Source organism: Esox lucius, chromosome 2 (assembly GCF_011004845.1).
Source record: "Esox lucius isolate fEsoLuc1 chromosome 2, fEsoLuc1.pri, whole genome shotgun sequence".
Lineage (NCBI taxonomy): Eukaryota > Metazoa > Chordata > Actinopteri > Esociformes > Esocidae > Esox > Esox lucius.
The window spans coordinates 14558563-14576554 of record NC_047570.1 but is presented as its reverse complement, the minus strand read 5'-3'; the positions used below and the strand labels follow the sequence as shown (position 1 = coordinate 14576554).

Below are 17992 nucleotides of genomic sequence, written 5' to 3'. Positions count from 1 at the left end.
TTCAAAAGTTTATTGTCGGTTGGAAATTGTCCTTGTTTTCAATGAAAACATACATGAAATGGGTTTGAATAGGAAATAAAGCAAAATTAATATAAAATATTGTTACTGATAAGGTTATAAAAACATTATTGTGTCAAAAATGTGCTTTCGTCAAATAATCCTCCATTTGTAGCAATTACAGCCTTGCAGACCTTTGGCATTCTAGTTGTCAATTTATTGAGATAATCTGAAGAGATTTCCCTCCATGCTTCCTGAAGAACCTCCCACAAATTGGGTTGTGTTGATGGGCACTTAAGTACCGTACGGTCAAGCTGCTCCCACAACAGTTCAACAGGGTTGAGATCCAGTGACTATGCTGCCCACTCCATTATAGACAGAATACCAGCTGACTGCTTCTTCCCTAAATCGTTCCTGCATAGTTTGGAGCTGTGCTTTGGGTCATTGTCCTGTTTTAGGAGGAAATTGTCTCCAATCAAGTGCCTTCCACAGGGGATGACATTGCGAAATGGAGGGATAGCTGTCCTTCTTCAAGGTCCCCTTTACCCTGTCCAAAACTCCCACTTTACCACCACCAAAGCACTTTGAGACCATTACATTGCCTCCACCATGCTTGACAGATGGCGTCAAGTTGGCACATCGGGGACTCCCACTCCTCTTTCAATTCTGGTTGAGTCTGTTTGCACTGTTCTGTGAAGGGACTTGTACCCAGCATTGTACCAGATCTTCAGTTTCTGCAGCCTTCTGCCAGAAATGAGACATTATAGAAGAATTTCACTTTTCAATACTACAACTATCCTGGGCACACAGCCAAATCCACCAACAAATGAATTCAAAAAGGAAGATCAGTGTCCTGGAATGGCCCGGTCAGAGTTATTCTTTCCAAATCTTTGGACTGACCTAGGAGCAGATCCACTTGCAATTTGAGTTTAAACTGTTCTGCAAAGAAGGGTGGTTTAAAATGGCAAGTTCCAGGTGTGATTGGTCAATAGAGACCTATTCAAACAGACTCTCTGCTGTAATCCAAACAAAAGGTGCTTCCACAATATATGAATATTTAAATATTTTTCAGAGGAAAGATCTATTTGGATTTCTCTTAAATATGGTTAGTTACAACATATTCATAAAGGTGAAAATTAAAAAGGTCTGAAAATGATTTCAGGCTGTACATTAACACAAGCTGCATTTTCAGTAAGGGTGAGTAGATTTTCGATATCCATTTGTGATGTAATTTGATATACTGTGTGTAGAGGGTTTGCAATGGCTAGACAATTCAATTGGTTATGTCCCTCGTTCTAAAACCTGGAAGTAGTGTTTTCCCAAGATCTGGGATTTGTGTGATAGTAATTACACTTTGTTGGTACCATCTGTGTGTTCAGAAGGCTGCTGGTTTGTGATATGCATGGAGTACAGTGTACAGAGTACAGTGGTGGATGCAATAATGTAACATACACCCCTTTTAGTTGGAGCTGCACACAAGTAGGGCATTGGATTGGGGTTATGTGTTGTGAAGCGTTACTGATTTAAACTGGGTTCCATCATTTCACCAGATCTAGCGTAGAATTGCCTAGACTAAGAGTTTAACTGAGCTTAAGCAATTTTGACAATGACATGCCACCGGTTTAACAATACAAAATCTTGCCCTGAGGTAGAATCGAAAATTATTCACAGGTATAATGGCAGCCCACAGTGCTTTTACCAAGCAATATATCTGGGTTGTGATACGTTTCAATAAGAGCATTGCTGAAGTTCTCGATGAACTCTTTCAGACATCACACCACCAATGGTCTTAACACATAATTAACATAACAAGAGAATCCTAGTGTTTGTGTACCATGAATGGAGACTGCCGTAACCATGTAGTGTAGTAGTAAGTATAAGCATGTGTTTAAGTTGCATTGCTCTTTGTCCATGTGTGTCCAAGTGTGTTCCACTGCACATTCAGTACTCAGAAGAGGAAACATATCAACCAATTCACACTGAAGTTTTCATTAAAAAATATGACCCAGCTTGAAAAAAAACATTATGCTATGTCTGTGAAATGGTCACGAATTGGGCGGTGTGTTTTTTTCCCCAGGCTTGGTTTACACATTCATGTAAACATATATAGGCTTTTTTGTAAGGTGACGATTTATGATTTTAATACATGTTGTTTACATATTGTTTTAAATTTGAAGTTGAATTAATACAAAGACATTATTACATGAAATAAAATGTTTAATCAGGACCAATAAACCATCTGAACAGGAGAACACACCTATTAGAATGGGCAAAAAAGTCTGAATATAACAAATCTGTTCCTCTCCCCAAGTTGCTCAAAGTGCCCTCCCTTGTCACATGTGGCAGACGAAACATAGTGGGTGACTTCATGAGAGTGGTGAGGGGATCAATAAAGTCATCAACTCCGGGATACACTTAGGCAAAAAATGGCAATGTATCATGGGTACATTTTGACTGACTGACTGATTGACTGGTCTACCTATAATAAGGACTCATTATTGTAGATCAGCTATCACCTGCAGTTTTGACTCTTTGATTTATTCAACTTTTTTGCTGTGTTATTGAAATGGGTATTGAAAATTGTGTTATTTTATGGGTTTCATATCATTGTTAAATATTCTGGTATCGTAGATGAAGCAAGGCCATAATCATGAATTTGGCATAACCATTTTTTATTTCATTTTATAACAGAAAGATTCAAATAAAACCATGGCCTGTTCTGCACTGCCCATTGAAATACATGGTTAATGTAACCAATTGTCTCCAACGTTTCCTATCTTCCCAAAAGTATCTCTAGCAAGATGCATTTTTTTTCTTTCACACAGCTTCATGCATGTTTGAGCACACAGTCATGCTGTTTCAGTGCGGTAGCCATGGGACCAAAACAGCAGAGAGGATTTAACCAGCGAAGGAACAGGAAAGAAGACGGCTCACTCAAAGAAATCCACCAGCATTTTTCTGTCCTGGCTGTTGTCCTCTGGTCTGATTATTGGCCATTCCATTACAAGTAAACATTTGACAATGGGAGGTGTAGCTCTGTAGCACCTCTTTCATGGTGGGCATTAAAGTGTAAGCTGGACTGTATTCTCACCATAATGAAGGGTAATGACTCAATTGATAATTTTCCTGATTCTGAGAAATATACTGTAACTTGCTACATTTGTTGATGAGTCAAGTGCATTTGTTGTACTATAATGATAATGAAGGAACTGTATTGCTATTGTTCTTGTTGGACCACATGTTTGAATCAGAATCCCTAGTTGGCTATTTATTGTTCTAGCTATCAACCTAGTTTAAATTTCTGTCAACTTGCCATATCATAGTTTTTTGTACAGTGTAGTATGCAGCATTAATCGCAATCATCGATATTCTGTAGTTGACATCCATTTTATGTTGTGAGGAAAATCCATGCTTGCCATTGCTAGTATAATTTATTCCAGAGTGAAAGGTTACTATTTATACATTTTATTTTAGCAATAATTTATTACTTTATGGGAGCAGTAGACATGTCTGTTGATCAAAAAAGTCTGTCAACATTTGGCACCGTCCCTACTACACAGACAATAGGATGGCACCGTCCCTACTACACAGACAATAGGATGGCACCGTCCCTACTACACAGACAATAGGATGGCACCGTCCCTACTGCACAGACAATAGGGTGGCACCGTCTCTACTGCACAGACAATAGGGTGGCACCGTCCCTACTACACAGACAATAGGGTGGCACCGTCCCTACTACACAGACAATAGGGTGGCACCGTCCCTACTACACAGACAATAGGATGGCACCGTCCCTACTACACAGACAATAGGGTGGCACCGTCCCTACTACACAGACAATAGGGTGGCACCGTCCCTACTACACAGACAATAGGGTGGCACCGTCCCTACTACACAGACAATAGGATGGCACCGTCCCTACTACACAGACAATAGGATGGCACCGTCCCTACTACACAGACAATAGGATGGCACCGTCCCTACTACACAGACAATAGGGTGGCACCGTCCCTACTACACAGACAATAGGGTGGCACCGTCCCTACTACACAGACAATAGGATGGCACCGTCCCTACTACACAGACAATAGGGTGGCACCGCCCCTACTACACAGACAATAGGGTGGCACCGTCCCTACTACACAGACAATAGGATGGCACCGTCCCTACTACACAGACAATAGGGTGGCACCGCCCCTACTACACAGACAATAGGGTGGCACCGTCCCTACTACACAGACAATAGGGTGGCACCGCCCCTACTACACAGACAATAGGGTGGCACCGTCCCTACTACACAGACAATAGGATGGCACCGTCCCTACTACACAGACAATAGGGTGGCACCGTCCCTACTACACAGACAATAGGGTGGCACCGTCCCTACTACACAGACAATAGGATGGCACCGTCCCTACTACACAGACAATAGGGTGGCACCGCCCCTACTACACAGACAATAGGGTGGCACCGTCCCTACTACACAGACAATAGGGTGGCACCGTCCCTACTACACAGACAATAGGATGGCACCGTCCCTACTACACAGACAATAGGGTGGCACCGCCCCTACTACACAGACAATAGGGTGGCACCGTCCCTACTACACAGACAATAGGGTGGCACCGCCCCTACTACACAGACAATAGGGTGGCACCGTCCCTACTACACAGACAATAGGATGGCACCGTCCCTACTACACAGACAATAGGGTGGCACCGTCCCTACTACACAGACAATAGGGTGGCACCGTCCCTACTACACAGACAATAGGGTGGCACCGTCCCTACTACACAGACAATAGGATGGCACCGTCCCTACTACACAGACAATAGGGTGGCACCGCCCCTACTACACAGACAATAGGGTGGCACCGTCCCTACTACACAGACAATAGGGTGGCACCGCCCCTACTACACAGACAATAGGGTGGCACCGTCCCTACTACACAAACAATCAGGAACCTCCACTGCCACTGATTGAATGAGTTTGTTTTACTCAAAGGCGGTTAGGTAACCTGTTTTGCTCATTCTAACATTCAATCAAACACTAACTGAATGCATCAATGCTTATCTGCCTGCTTTATATGGCAAACCACGGCCAGATGACTTTCTGTAAGAGTGAACCATTTCCATGAACGGTGTGGTGTGCCATAATAAACCGGCTACTAACCGTATGTGTACCATATTAAAAAAAGGTTTAAACAATATGCACTGGTACTTCCTAGACACCAACATTATTAAGAAAGTATATTTCCAACCTGTGTAACTTTGTCCACCACAAATGCTACCTTGTTGTCTCTTCCGATAGGCTGCGTTTCTCAGCAGTCGCATGTGATTTTGCTCCAGGGTAATGCTTTTGTCACAGTGTTTTATCTGTCCTTTCATTCCGGTATGCTATCCAGTTCTTCCTAATTACACTCAGTGCATTTTATACCTGGCCCAGGATTCGTTAAGCTTGATAACGGACTGAGCAGGTCGATAGGAGATCTATGTGACCTGCATCACTGACTGGCCATCCCACAGGCTCCTCACTGAAAGCTGTTAACTGTGTGATAACAGAGACCTGAAGTGATAACCTTCTCCAGTCCTGAGGACACATGGTTTGTTCCATATGGGCTTTATTGCAGTCACAGCATTTCTTTTATTCAACCTTGGGTTCCCTGCTTTGCTCTGATTCATTTAATGGGTTTGAGAAGGAGGTTAATGGCTGTGTCTGCCCTAGACAGTGAAACACAGGCAGGCCTTTACTAAACGCACAATTGGCACTTGATTTTTTATTATTATTTTGAAAGATGTAATCTCGGCCAAAATGGTCGGGCTCCACGGAGACACGGTTCTTGAGACATTATGTTATGATTCCAATTGGACAAATCTATTTCCAGAGCTCCACAGGCATTTTGACAAATGGATTGTGTTAGGCCAGTTGTTCTCCTTGCAGATTTTCTTTATTATGAAAAGAGAAAGGACACTTGATTTAATCTGTAAAAGGTTATAATACTCTGCAGGCATGGCTGATTTAGAACCTGTACCTCTAAGAAGTGTTTGTCTGAAACCACATCTAATAGTCTTTGATCAACGGAAAGGAAAACCTTCTTCCACTTAATACGTTGACCATAACAGATGAAATGAGGACCACTGGACTCCGTTTTGGCTGAGATGTACAGTATCCAGAAGTGCACAGGTATGTAGCTGCTGTACGTAATCATGGTATGGACTGGAGTCTGCTTCTGTGGTTTCATATTCTAGGGGGACACTGACTGTGAAGTTACATCAACCCTAGTTTTAATCCTTCTCCCCAGTGTGCTGCGATGTAGTGTTGTAATCTTAATGATAATCTGTCTCTGTATTTCAGCCCCAGGCATCTTTCTGTCAGCCTGCTTGGTTCAGGAGCCGTGTTTTATCAGTTGCCGTGTCATTAAATCAGCTGTCTTTTAGACAAATTACTCTTATCAACACATCAGCACACTGTGATTTCCTTTTGAATCAGAACTTTGTAAAGTACTACAGGCAAGTCTGAAGGGATAAAGAAACTACTATTTTGGTCTGCATATAGTTTATTTCAATGTTTGAAAAAAAGAAGATACAGTTCTGCATTATGGATAGTTTTGAACATTTAGTTATTGTGTATATTCATTACAATGCTTTGGACCTACCTTATGTATATTAAGACATAAAAGATATAATTAGGAAAACAGAAATACAACGGTCAATAGGGGTTGTTGGTCAGTCTACTGAAAATAGACATCTGGGATCTTGTGATTGTGTAGCCCAGTGCTTTGCTGTGTTAGTACTTTGAGATGTTGATTTGAGCTGTCATGGCAAGCTTTTACAGTGTGACACATACAGTATGAAAACATTAAGTTTAGACATGGCGGCAGACGTCGGATTGTGCTGAGAAATGGGCACCATAAACGCTGTATCTACAGAGACAAGCTTAGCTTTCAGGTCCCATTGTGACTGACCTCCTGAGGATGGGGCGGATCGGGTACTCACTTCTCCTCAGAAAACACTGTTCCATCTAAGTGAATGTTCTGATTGTCTCAGCACTGTGCTTAAGTGGAGGGCAGTGCAGAATGAACTCCTGTGATCCTTCCCAGTCCACTGTTTAATACGAGTTCAGTCAGTCAGTTAGCCTGGGGGTTGGACTGAGGCAGAGCACCGTCTTCCAGACCCAGACACACTCTCTTAGAGTCAGGGAAACTGCTGTGTGGGGACAAAGACAAAGGTCTCTTGCTGGCTGTCTGTGGGACGTCCGCACCTTCTCTCTCCTCCCAGAGGGCACTGATTGTCTCAGGGGGTTGGTAGCCAGGCTCCTGGGGGTCCAGGGGGTCTTTGGACAGAAGGATGCTGATGGATGGGATGGTCCTGTGGACGGTCATCTCTGACGCGCCGCCTTCTTGGCTCTCCCACACCTCCCTCACACCCTTGTAGCGCAGCTTGGTCAGCTGGTGCAGACACCCCACTTTCCTCTTCATGATCTCAGTGCACGTGATGGTTTTGGTGACGGCGCGACCCGATCCCGAGAAAATTACCTGCCTCAGGCTGCCGCCTCCGCTATCCCCCCCAGCACCGGCGACATCCCCCTGCATGCGAGCCATAGCGAAACCCATGAGGTTACGGATCTTACTGCCTTCCTTGACACGCATCTCCAGCACACCTGGAGCCAGCCCCGGGAAAGGGCAAGGGCTGTCCTCTTCAGTGCGACACACCTTTTTGAATCCACCCTGGCCCGGTTTGAGGGCAGCGGGGGGTTGAGTTAGAGGTGTAGGCAGCGGGTTGGGTTGAGTGTTACACACACTGTTAACAGTGCAGGTGGGCTGATCACTGTAAGGTGGGATGTGATATACTGGACACCAAGCAGAGGTCACGCCACTTCCCACTGGAATCTGAGTATTCTCTCCAGGTCCGGTATATGTTCTGACTGAGTCCCTGACCTGGAACTGGCTCTGAATGCTGGCCACACCAACTCCACAGCTCGAATACATGTCTTCCCTCCTGAGTCCGTCCCAGTCATAAAAGTCCAGTTAGAGACTCTTACTTAGATAGGATTCAGCACAGCATCCTTTTCTCTTTAGGTGGCTATCGTCTGATGGATGCAAAAGTGTGAAGGCTTCAGACAGGAATATTATCCAGCTTTTAATGTTGTTGATTCTGCTGTTCAGAGCTGGTAAAAAAAAAAAAAAAAGAAGATAGGTTGTGAATTGAGAATACTGGTTAAACAATTCAAGATGTTTGGTTTTATAATTTCTAAAAAAGCACCTGAATTTCATGTCTTCAAATTGCGTTAAAAAGGCAAAATTATTTGCTGAAGGGTCTCTTGCTTTCTCTTGATGAGCATTTATCCTTGCAAAGTGAATACTGAGATTTTTTATTGGTCTAACTTCTCAAAAGAAAAGAGCTACTTCACACAACAAAGTCAATCCACCTGTCACTTGGAGTTCAGATCCAGCGTTGATCGGTTGGGTAGTTATCGTTATCTCTCATCAACTACCATTTCACTTTCTGGGACCATCCTCTTGATTATCGCCTCTTCTCCTTTTGTAGACCTCTTGGCCAAGGTGCTCCCGAGAGGTCTGTGCCCCTCTATTTGGCTCTGTCTCTCCCCCTCTGGGCTGGGCCAGGGGGTGGCTGTGAGCTGGAATCCTGGGCGTCCTATCTGGACCTCTGTGTGTCTGTCTCCAGTGATGCTCTAGAAAGTGTGCTCTCTCTGTTTCCCTACAAAGAGACGTAAGGGACAGGAGCTGCTTCAGAAATGCTCGCAGGAGGAGTGTCTACTCTGTGTGGTTGAGGGGGGAGACGGCCCTCTTAAAGGCACAGGACTTTCATGTCTCAGATTAACACTCCCTTTACAATAGAAGCCTACCTTGTCAGAGAGGGAGGTATGTGCCTTTAAGAGCCGGAGCGAGTGCAGATGCCGGGCAACTTTGTCAATCTTTTTAGAGGACGTTCCAGTGCATGTGTTCAATGTACATGACTGATTAAACCGGAGTTCTAAAATAGAGACTCAGCGAAGCTTTAAATATGCATTTTCGGCTGTGAAACAATGAATTAAATTAGCTCTCTTTTATAATTGAAAACATCCTTCAAAGAGCCATTGAAAGTCAACAGCATTGTATTGCACTCTACTTAGCCTTTATCCTATTAGATGCTTTTGACCATTACTATTTACATAATGTGGTGTTAATGGCATCTTTGTTCGAGCATTCAAGTGGTCCACTGAGGATGCATGTCTGTCACGGATGAGTAGTTATATTGTCACAAGGCCGGAAACATAACCTCTCACGATGATCAAGGACATGGGGACTACAAGGAGCACAGAGCCATTAGCTCCAGGACCCACATGTTGTTGAGATAGTTCATAGCTGGCTCTGTTCTTCAGTGTGTTGGAGGTGCCTCCTGTGTAGCAGTGGTGACAGGTGGGGTAATAAGTAGACTAATGGGCCCTCCATCACCAGAGGAGGGCGCTGTCACACTCTCCTGGCCCGGCCCAGACAGCTGCAGCGTCTCCCAGCCCAGCCTCCTGGATGACAGGTGGATTTGTTTTGGCCTGTGACTGACAGATGGGAAAATGGGTAAAGACAGCCCACTGAGGCTGAACCTATGAGGCCAGGAGTGAGGCACAGAACTCCTGACTGTTTTCCGCTCACTCCTCTGGGGGCACACATTGGGAATAAGAAAAGCTATATATGTGATTAGTCCTTACCATGAAGGTAATTCACTTTGGCGTGTGTATTATTTCGGATCCCCAAAGGTAATCACCGAAAAAAAAGTAGGTCTGTTGTTTTCGCACGCGCCGTGGTTTTCATCGAAATCCATATGACACGTCATTTTGTTCTGTTTTTTTTTTTCTTCAGGACTCAGAAGTAGCACTTCTTCATCAAAAATGAATGCACATCATCAAATGAGATGACATTTGTCATTACTGAATTTAGTTTGTGTAGAACAATTTTAGTATGTGTTCGTAGTTCAAAAGCAAGAGACTGGAGAGCTATTTATCATCGTAGCCCATTCTACCCACTCCTTGAGACACAGCAACAAATATCTCTGTATTCTTTCTACTTGGATATACAGAAGGGGGAGCGAGTTGGGGGGCCAAACCAAAGTAATCATTCTGCTGTTTGGGAGAAATTACCCTCATCAGTCATAAGGAGATGCACAGCTGCCTAAAGGGATCTGGTGATGTTACTGAATAATAAACTGGGGAACAGAGAGACAGAGGGAACGATGGGTAGAGAGAGAGTGAGAAGAGGGCTGATTTAAGTGCAGAGAGGTTAAACTAGATGATAAAATGCTGACGATAATCATCTCGCTTCACAACCTGTTTTTAGCTCAACATCTGAACCTCAATTAAAAAAGGAACAAGAGAGGTGCTTCAGTAAAATATAGATTCAGTAATCCTGCGCTGCTCGGACAAAAAAGCAATGACTGCGTTTAAATTATAATAATAATTACAATCATTGGAAATCTATTTGCTCATTCCTAAATGACTGCATGAAAACATGTATTTCCCTCCCACTGACAAATCTTTTTGAGAAAGAGGAGCTTTTAAAATGGTGGTGTTTTTTAATGACAGAGAGGAGCTGTGGCTGCAGCACCTCACGCTTGGTCACTCCTCTCACACCTCCTCCACAGCTGCCCTCTGCTCCCACACCTCTCCAAACACTTACTCTTCACTTTATCTGTCCTCCTCTCACACCTCTGCTCTGACTGAGGGCAGTACGGCAGCCAGGCACTCCATCTCTCACAAACACTGTGTCCATGTAGTTTACCCCACCTGCAGCATCTAAATGCCTTCTCCGGTGCTACATACTAGCATTTTTCCAGCCACAAAAGGGTTATTCTTAAAAGCTGTGACGAAAAGCGGTTGTTCTGTGCATCTTCTCTTTGCTTACCTTGGATGGCATAGCTTCTGGTGTTATACACGGCGAACGTGGCCCCTGTTGTGTTGTTTGCTGCACTGCAGAGAGCTTTTGGAGAGGGGAGAACCACCCAGACCCAGTATTGGTAGAACCACACAGACCCAGTGTTGGCAGAACCACCCAGACCCAGTGCTGCCAGAACCACACAGACCCAGTGCTGGCAGAATGACACAGACCCAGTGTTGGCAAAACTACACAGACCCAGTGCTGCCAGAACCACACAGACCCAGTGCTGGCAGAATGACACAGACCCAGTGTTGGCAAAACTACACAGACCCAGTGCTGGCAGAACCCCACAGACCCAGTTGCTGGCAGAACCACACAGATGAAGTTGCTGGCAGAACCACACAGACCCAGTGCTGGCAGAACCACACAGACCCAGTGTTGGCAGAACCACACAGACAAAGTTGCTGGCAGAACCACACAGACCCAGTGCCGGCAGAACCACACAGACCCAATGCTGGCAGAACCACACAGACCCAATTGCTGGCAGAACCACACAGACCCAGTGCTGGCAGAACCACACAGACCCAGTGTTCCTCGGCATGCCAGTCGCTCGCTAGCTTTGCGTTAACCGCATGAGTTTCACGGTCATCAGCCGACGTTGGCCTAGAGGCTGTCATTTCACCGAGTGTGGAGCTCGCCCGTAGCACTGCTGCCGTTCTGCCCCACAAACTCCCAACCGTCCTCGGTGGGGGACAGAGCACACACCCACACACACACACACATATATACACGCACTTACACACACACAAACGTGCATGCTCAGCATAAGGCAGGCTGTTTGAGCAATTACAAGAACATGGCAGAACACAATGAAGCAGGGTCCCGCCATCAGGAGGGAAATAGAGTGAGCACAGCAAAAATGATGATGCCATTAACAGGAGCCTATGGGCATGAGGTGGATGGGTATAGGACCCTCTCAGTGTGGTCCGGGTTACATCACTCCAACTGAAGATTTGGTCTGTATCTGTGGATGCTTGTGTGGGTGTTTGTGTTTGGATGTGTCAAATGTCAATCATTTTAAGCTTTTACTCAGTTCCACAATGTAGATATATTGCACGTTGAATCTCCCCGAAAACCTATTTATGCACAAAGACTGCTTCCAGACACTGTTTTCCCTCGACACTGCAATGCAGATGTGAGCCTTACGTGATGGTAGAAAACAAAACATCTATTTCTATAGTAGAATTTCATGGACATATATTCGCACTTTCCTGACAACTTGAATCTGTTTCACAGTGGAATTGTGTTATTATTTTATAGTTGTATAATCATGTAAACATTAGCACTGGCAATAAGCTCCACACATCCATGGCTGTAATGCTAATGTGACATAGGAAAAGGTTTATAATGGAAATAGCTAGTACACCAAAGAAAGTCTTTAGTTTTGGGCAAATCTGCTTTCAATTGGTGCAGCCTGGGATGTTCCATGCCTCTATCATCTGTTTCTAAAGTTTTTGAGGAAGAAACTTTCTCATGGAATATCTTGGCCATGAATATATTATATTTATTTTGAACCCAAGCTAATATTAGAAATATTCATACAATGAAAACTAGTCAACAAATTACAAATCACTAGCCATATGGTTGTGTATTTCATAATGATTGTAAAAATAAGACAAGCAAATCAAGGGTTCTCCTATCTTTGAAATAGGTTTGTTGTAATGACTGCACCATTTTCAGTTGGAAAATTGTATTGCGTGGTGTTCTGATTGCATTCCATTTCATAGTAATATACTATTTCGAAGACTTAGGGAGACTTACATAAATTGAGTTCTGCATGGCTGACCTGTGGTTGTTATAATCAAACTCTGCCAGCAACGAGGTCCCCAGCCTTGTGTACCTGAAGATAGAAGGGAAACCCAAGTAAATACTTAGCTATGTGTAAAGTCAACATGTGGATATGATTCAGGATACAAGAAAGAGAAATTCTAAATACACTATATAATATATTTACAAAAATAAATGTTATAGATATGGTTTTGAAGTAAAGTTAAATATAAATTGGATAGTAAATAGGAAAGCTATGAAAAATATTCCTTGAGCCAGTAAATCTGGGAAAATCTGCATGTTTGAAAGTTGGCTTGTGTTGATAACTTAAATAATTTAAACGGGAAGCTAAAGTACATTTTAATGATGATTGCAAAGTCGTTTCACACTAGCTGCAGTGTTTGATGTTTCCATACTTCTAGTTTTAGTCAGGTACATTGAATTTAGCTTGTTATTATGGTCTAAATGGTGAAATATCAGCATAAAGGTTACATTTGCTACTGTGATTGGTCAACACCGATAGCACAACTGAAAACTAGAATGGTTCTAGCTCCAAGGCTTCATTGAAAATGAATGGGACACCTTATTTCCAGTAGTGCCCAGAGAGGCTAACCTGGGGTCAACTTTATTCTTGCAATTTAGAGCTTAAATTGTGTATTGATTAATGACCTGACATGTACAAGTTGGTGTCCGCAAGAAATATTTTCATAACTCACCACAAATGTATATTCTGTTCTGTTATGCTATCTAATTATGCCATTTGTCTTTAATCCTAAAATAATTCATGCAGAAATGTAAAAAAAATGTAAAAAATAAAATGTCGGTGCAACTATCTGAACATGCAGCTCCGGAAAAAATTAAGAGACCACTGCAAAATGTGAAAAAATGAAAATGTGCAGTAGTCTCTTAATTTTTTCAGAAACTGTATATACAGTCATTATAAAAATATATCTTCAATCCCAATAAAACTGTCAAAATCTTATGGTGTCAAAACTGTCAAAAACTGTTAAATCAAATGATTATAGCCATGTGACAGTATGTGACATCATTAAGATGTAAAAGAACCTTAAGTTAAAAGGGTTTGCAAGTCTATTATAAATATTTATTAAGTTTACTTTTCCACTCCCTTAAAATGCAAGCTTGAGGTCAAAGTCACATTTTCACATGGGCACACAAGCAGTAGCATGTAAAAATTCTAATAGGGCTAAACAGTTGTACTTAATGGAATCAACTTACATTTCATTCTATTGTTTTTTAAGATGTATTAATAGATACTATTAAATATTTATTTTAGCATAGCATAGCATAGCATCATCTTCCGCTTATCCGGGGCCGGGTCGCGGGGGCAGCAGTCTAAGCAGGGATGCCCAGACTTCCCTCTCCCCAGACACTTCCTCCAGCTTTTCCGGGGGGACACCGAGGCGTTCCCAGGCCAGCCGGAAGACATAGTCCCTCCAGCGTGTCCTAGGTCTTCCCCGGGGTCTCTTCCCGGTGGGACGGGACCTGAACACCTTCCCAGGAAGTCGAATGCCTTCTCCAAATCCACAAAACACATGTGGACTGGTTGGGCAAACTCCCATGAACCCTCCATCACCCTGTAGAGGGTATAGAGCTGGTCCAGTGTTCCACGGCCTGGACGAAAACCACACTGTTCCTCCTGAATCCGAGGTTCTACTATCGGCCGTATTCTCCTCTCCAGAACCCTGGCATAGACTTTCCTGGGGAGGCTGAGAAGTGTGATGCCCCTATAGTTGGAACACACCCTCCGGTCCCCCTTCTTAAAAAGAGGGACCACCACCCCGGTCTGCCATCCCAGAGGCACTGTCCCCGACTGCCACGCGATGTTGCACAGGCGTGTCAACCAAGACAGCCCCACAACATCCAGAGACTTGAGGTACTCAGGGCGGATCTCATCCACCCCCGGTGCCTTGCCACCGAGGAGTTTCTTAACCACCTCGGTGACTTCAGCCCGGGTGATGGACGAGTCCACCTCTGAGCCCTCATCCTCTGCTTCCTCAATGGAAGACGTGACGGCGTGATTGAGGAGATCCTCGAAGTACTCCTTCCACCGCCCGACGACATCCCCAGTTGAGGTCAACAGCTGCCCACCTCTACTGTAAACAGCGTTGGTAGGGCACTGTTTCCCTCTCCTGAGGCGCCGGATGGTTTGCCAGAATCTCTTCGAGGCCAGCCAATAGTCCTTCTCCATGGCCTCACCGAACTCCTCCCAGGCCCGAGTTTTTGCCTCCACAACCACCCGGGCTGCAGTCCGCTTGGCCTGTCGGTACCCGTCAGCTGCCTCTGGAGTCCCACAAGCCGACCAGGCCTGATAGGACTCCTTCTTCAGCTTGACAGCATCCCTTACTTCCGGTGTCCACCACCGGGTTCGGGGATTGCCGCCTCGACAGGCACCGGAGACCTTACGGCCACAGCTCCGAGCGGCCGCTTCGACAATGGCGGTGGAGAACATGGTCCACTCGGACTCAATATCTCCAGCCTCCCTCGGGATCCAGTCAAAGCTCTGCCGGAGGTGGGAGTTAAAGATCTCTCTGACAGGAGACTCGGCCAGACGTTCCCAGCAGACCCTTACAGTACGCTTGGGCCTGCCGAGTCTGTCCAGCTTCCTCCCCCGCCATCGGATCCAACTCACAACCAGGTGGTGATCAGTTGACAGCTCCACCCCTCTCTTCACCCGAGTGTCCAAGACATGTGACCGCAGGTCAGATGAAACGACAACAAAGTCGATCATCGACCTGCGGCCTAGGGTGTCCTGGTGCCACGTGCACTGATGGACACCCTTATGCTTGAACATGGTGTTCGTAATGGACAAACTGTGACTAGCACAGAAGTCCAATAACTGAACACTGCTCGGGTTCAGATCAGGGGGGCCGTTCCTCCCAATCACGCCCCTCCAGGTGTCACTGTCCTTGCCCACGTGGGCGTTGAAGTCCCCCAGTAGAACGATAGAGTCCCCAGTCGGAGCACTTTCCAGCACCCCTCCCAGAGACTCCAAGAAGGTCGGGTACTCTGCACTGCCGTTCGGCCCGTAGGCACAAACAACAGTGAGAGACCTATCCCCGACCCGTAGGCGCAGGGAAACGACCCTCTCGTTCACCGGGGTAAACTCCAACACATGGTGGCAGAGCTGGGGAGCTATAAGCAAACCCACACCAGCCCGCCGCCTCTCACCATGGGCAACTCCAGAGTGGTGAAGAGTCCATCCTCTCTCAAGGAGTGTGGTTCCAGAGCCCAAGCCGTGCGTAGAGGTGATCCCGACTACTTCTAGTCGGAACCTCTCAACCTCACGCACTAACTCAGGCTCCTTCCCCGCCAGCGAGGTGACATTCCACGTCCCTAGAGCTAGTTTCCGTGTCTGGGGATCGGGTTGTCTAGGCCCCCGCCTTCGACTGCCGCCCGATCCTCTCTGCACCGGCCCCTTATGGTCCCTCCTGTGGGTGGTGAGCCCACGGGAGGGTGGCCCCATGTCGCTCGTTCGGGCTGGGCCCGGCCGGGCCCCATGGGGGAAGGCCTGGCCACCAGGCGCTCGCGAACGAGCCCCAACCCCGGGCCTGGCTCCAGGGTGGGGCCCCGGCTGCGCCATGCCGGGCGACGTCACAGAACACATGATTTTTTTCTTCATTAAGGGGTTTTTGAACCGCTCTTAGTCTGACCCGTCGCCTAGGACCTGTTTGCCTTGGGAGACCCTACCAGGGGCATATAGCCCCAGACAACATAGCTCCTAGGGTCACTCGGGTACTCAAACCCCTCCACCACGTTAAGGTGGCAGTTCAAGGAGAGGATATTTATTTTATTTATATTTTTTATTTCAGTCTATTGGACACATATATTTTATGATGTAATTATGAAGTAATTTTATGATGTAATATTGAAAGGTTCTTGTTTTCAAAAGAAAAGCAAATATTTTGTCCCTTAAAATAACATCAAAGTGATCAGAAATAAAGCGTACACTTTGTTGTAAATGACTATTGTAGCTGGACCGGTTTGACATTTAAAGGAATATCTACATAGCCGAAAAGAGGCCCATTATCAGCAACCATCAGTCCTGTGTTCCAATGGCACATTGTGTTTGCTAATCCATTGTGTTTGCTAATCAAGTTTATCATTTTAAAAGGCTAATTGATCATTAGAAAAAATCATTTTGCAATTAAAGTGCCATGGGCCTGAGGAGATTCCAGTACAGGAAGTAAGAAATCCCTTTTGCAGAGCAAGATTGGAAAAAAGTGTTATGGACAGATGAATCTTTGAGGTGTTCATGAGATGCAGACCAAATGAAAAGATGCAGGAGGAGTGATTGGCCCAAGCAGGGTGGAGGCAATGTGATGGTCTGGGGGTGTTTTGGTGTTGGTAATGTGGGAGACTTGCACAGGGTAAAAGGGATCTTGAAGAAGGAATGCTATACCTCCATTTTGCAATGCCATGCCATCCTACAACAGGACAATGACCCCAAATATTTTTGTAGGTTTTTTTTGTGTAGAATATGGATGTTTTATGATTTTATACAGAATATCAACTGGTATCCCTGAAAAAACTTGAGTTAAAATTACTTTACTATTAATGTAGAGATGAATAGATATCCTTTGTCAAGTAAATGTCATTTTCAACAGGACCCAAATTTGTACTATAGAATATTACAATTGTTTTGACAAAGATGTTGTTACTGAGTCAAATATAAAGAACCGCAATACCTTAACATGTGACCTTGAGTAAAGCTACTAGTTAAAAGATGTTTTCACAAAAATCTTCTCTTTGCCATAGTGTATGACTCCAAATGCAAGCAAATGCAAACTTCTGTTTTTCCATCTATCCTGAACTTAGACACCTCAAATAAGATGCGCACACACACACACACACACATATAAATATGTGTGTATGTGTATATATATATATATATATATATATATATATATATATATATATATATATACATACACACACACACACACACACGCATATATACATATCCAAGTTGAAAATAATATTATAATCGTCATTTCACCCATGTATGTTTATTTTTATTTTGGGAAAGTCCAATAGATCCACATTAGTAAATTTGACATTTTCACATTTATTGTACATGACATCATGTGGCTGCACAATTGTCTAGCACATTGATTCAAGTCAGAAAATGTTCATACTGGTTATATTTAATGAATTCATTCTCCAAGCCATTGTAGATTGGCCTACCCGATCAGAAGCATGCCATCCCAGAAAACATTTCCTAATGCATGACATTTTGAGTGTGACATTTAAAGAGACAGACTGAGGATTTTTTCCCTG

The 17992-nt window shown here is 44.5% G+C and overlaps 1 protein-coding gene across 2 annotated transcripts; it reads right to left on the bottom strand.

Moving 5' to 3' along the window:
• Positions 1-6549: 6549 nt before the first annotated feature.
• On the bottom strand, positions 6550-8728 carry rpp25b (ribonuclease P and MRP subunit p25, b). Of its 2 annotated transcripts, none has more exons than XM_020053097.2 (2): positions 8262-8728; positions 6550-8166 (listed from the first exon to the last, which is right to left on the bottom strand). In XM_020053097.2, exon 2 carries the CDS (start codon positions 7985-7987, stop codon positions 7127-7129), a length of 861 nt encoding a protein of 286 aa, XP_019908656.1. In that variant the 5' UTR covers positions 7988-8166; positions 8262-8728; the 3' UTR covers positions 6550-7126. The 2 variants fall into 2 exon arrangements, with proteins under 2 accessions (XP_019908656.1, XP_012993752.1); XM_013138298.3 differs by having other exon boundaries at positions 8428-8728.
• Between the last annotated feature and the right edge of the window lie 9264 nt (positions 8729-17992).

Bases quoted from the DNA above. Each gene is read 5' to 3' on its own strand.
- rpp25b (XM_020053097.2), bottom strand. From the start codon at position 7,987: ATGTATTCGAGCTGTGGAGTTGGTGTGGCCAGCATTCAGAGCCAGTTC.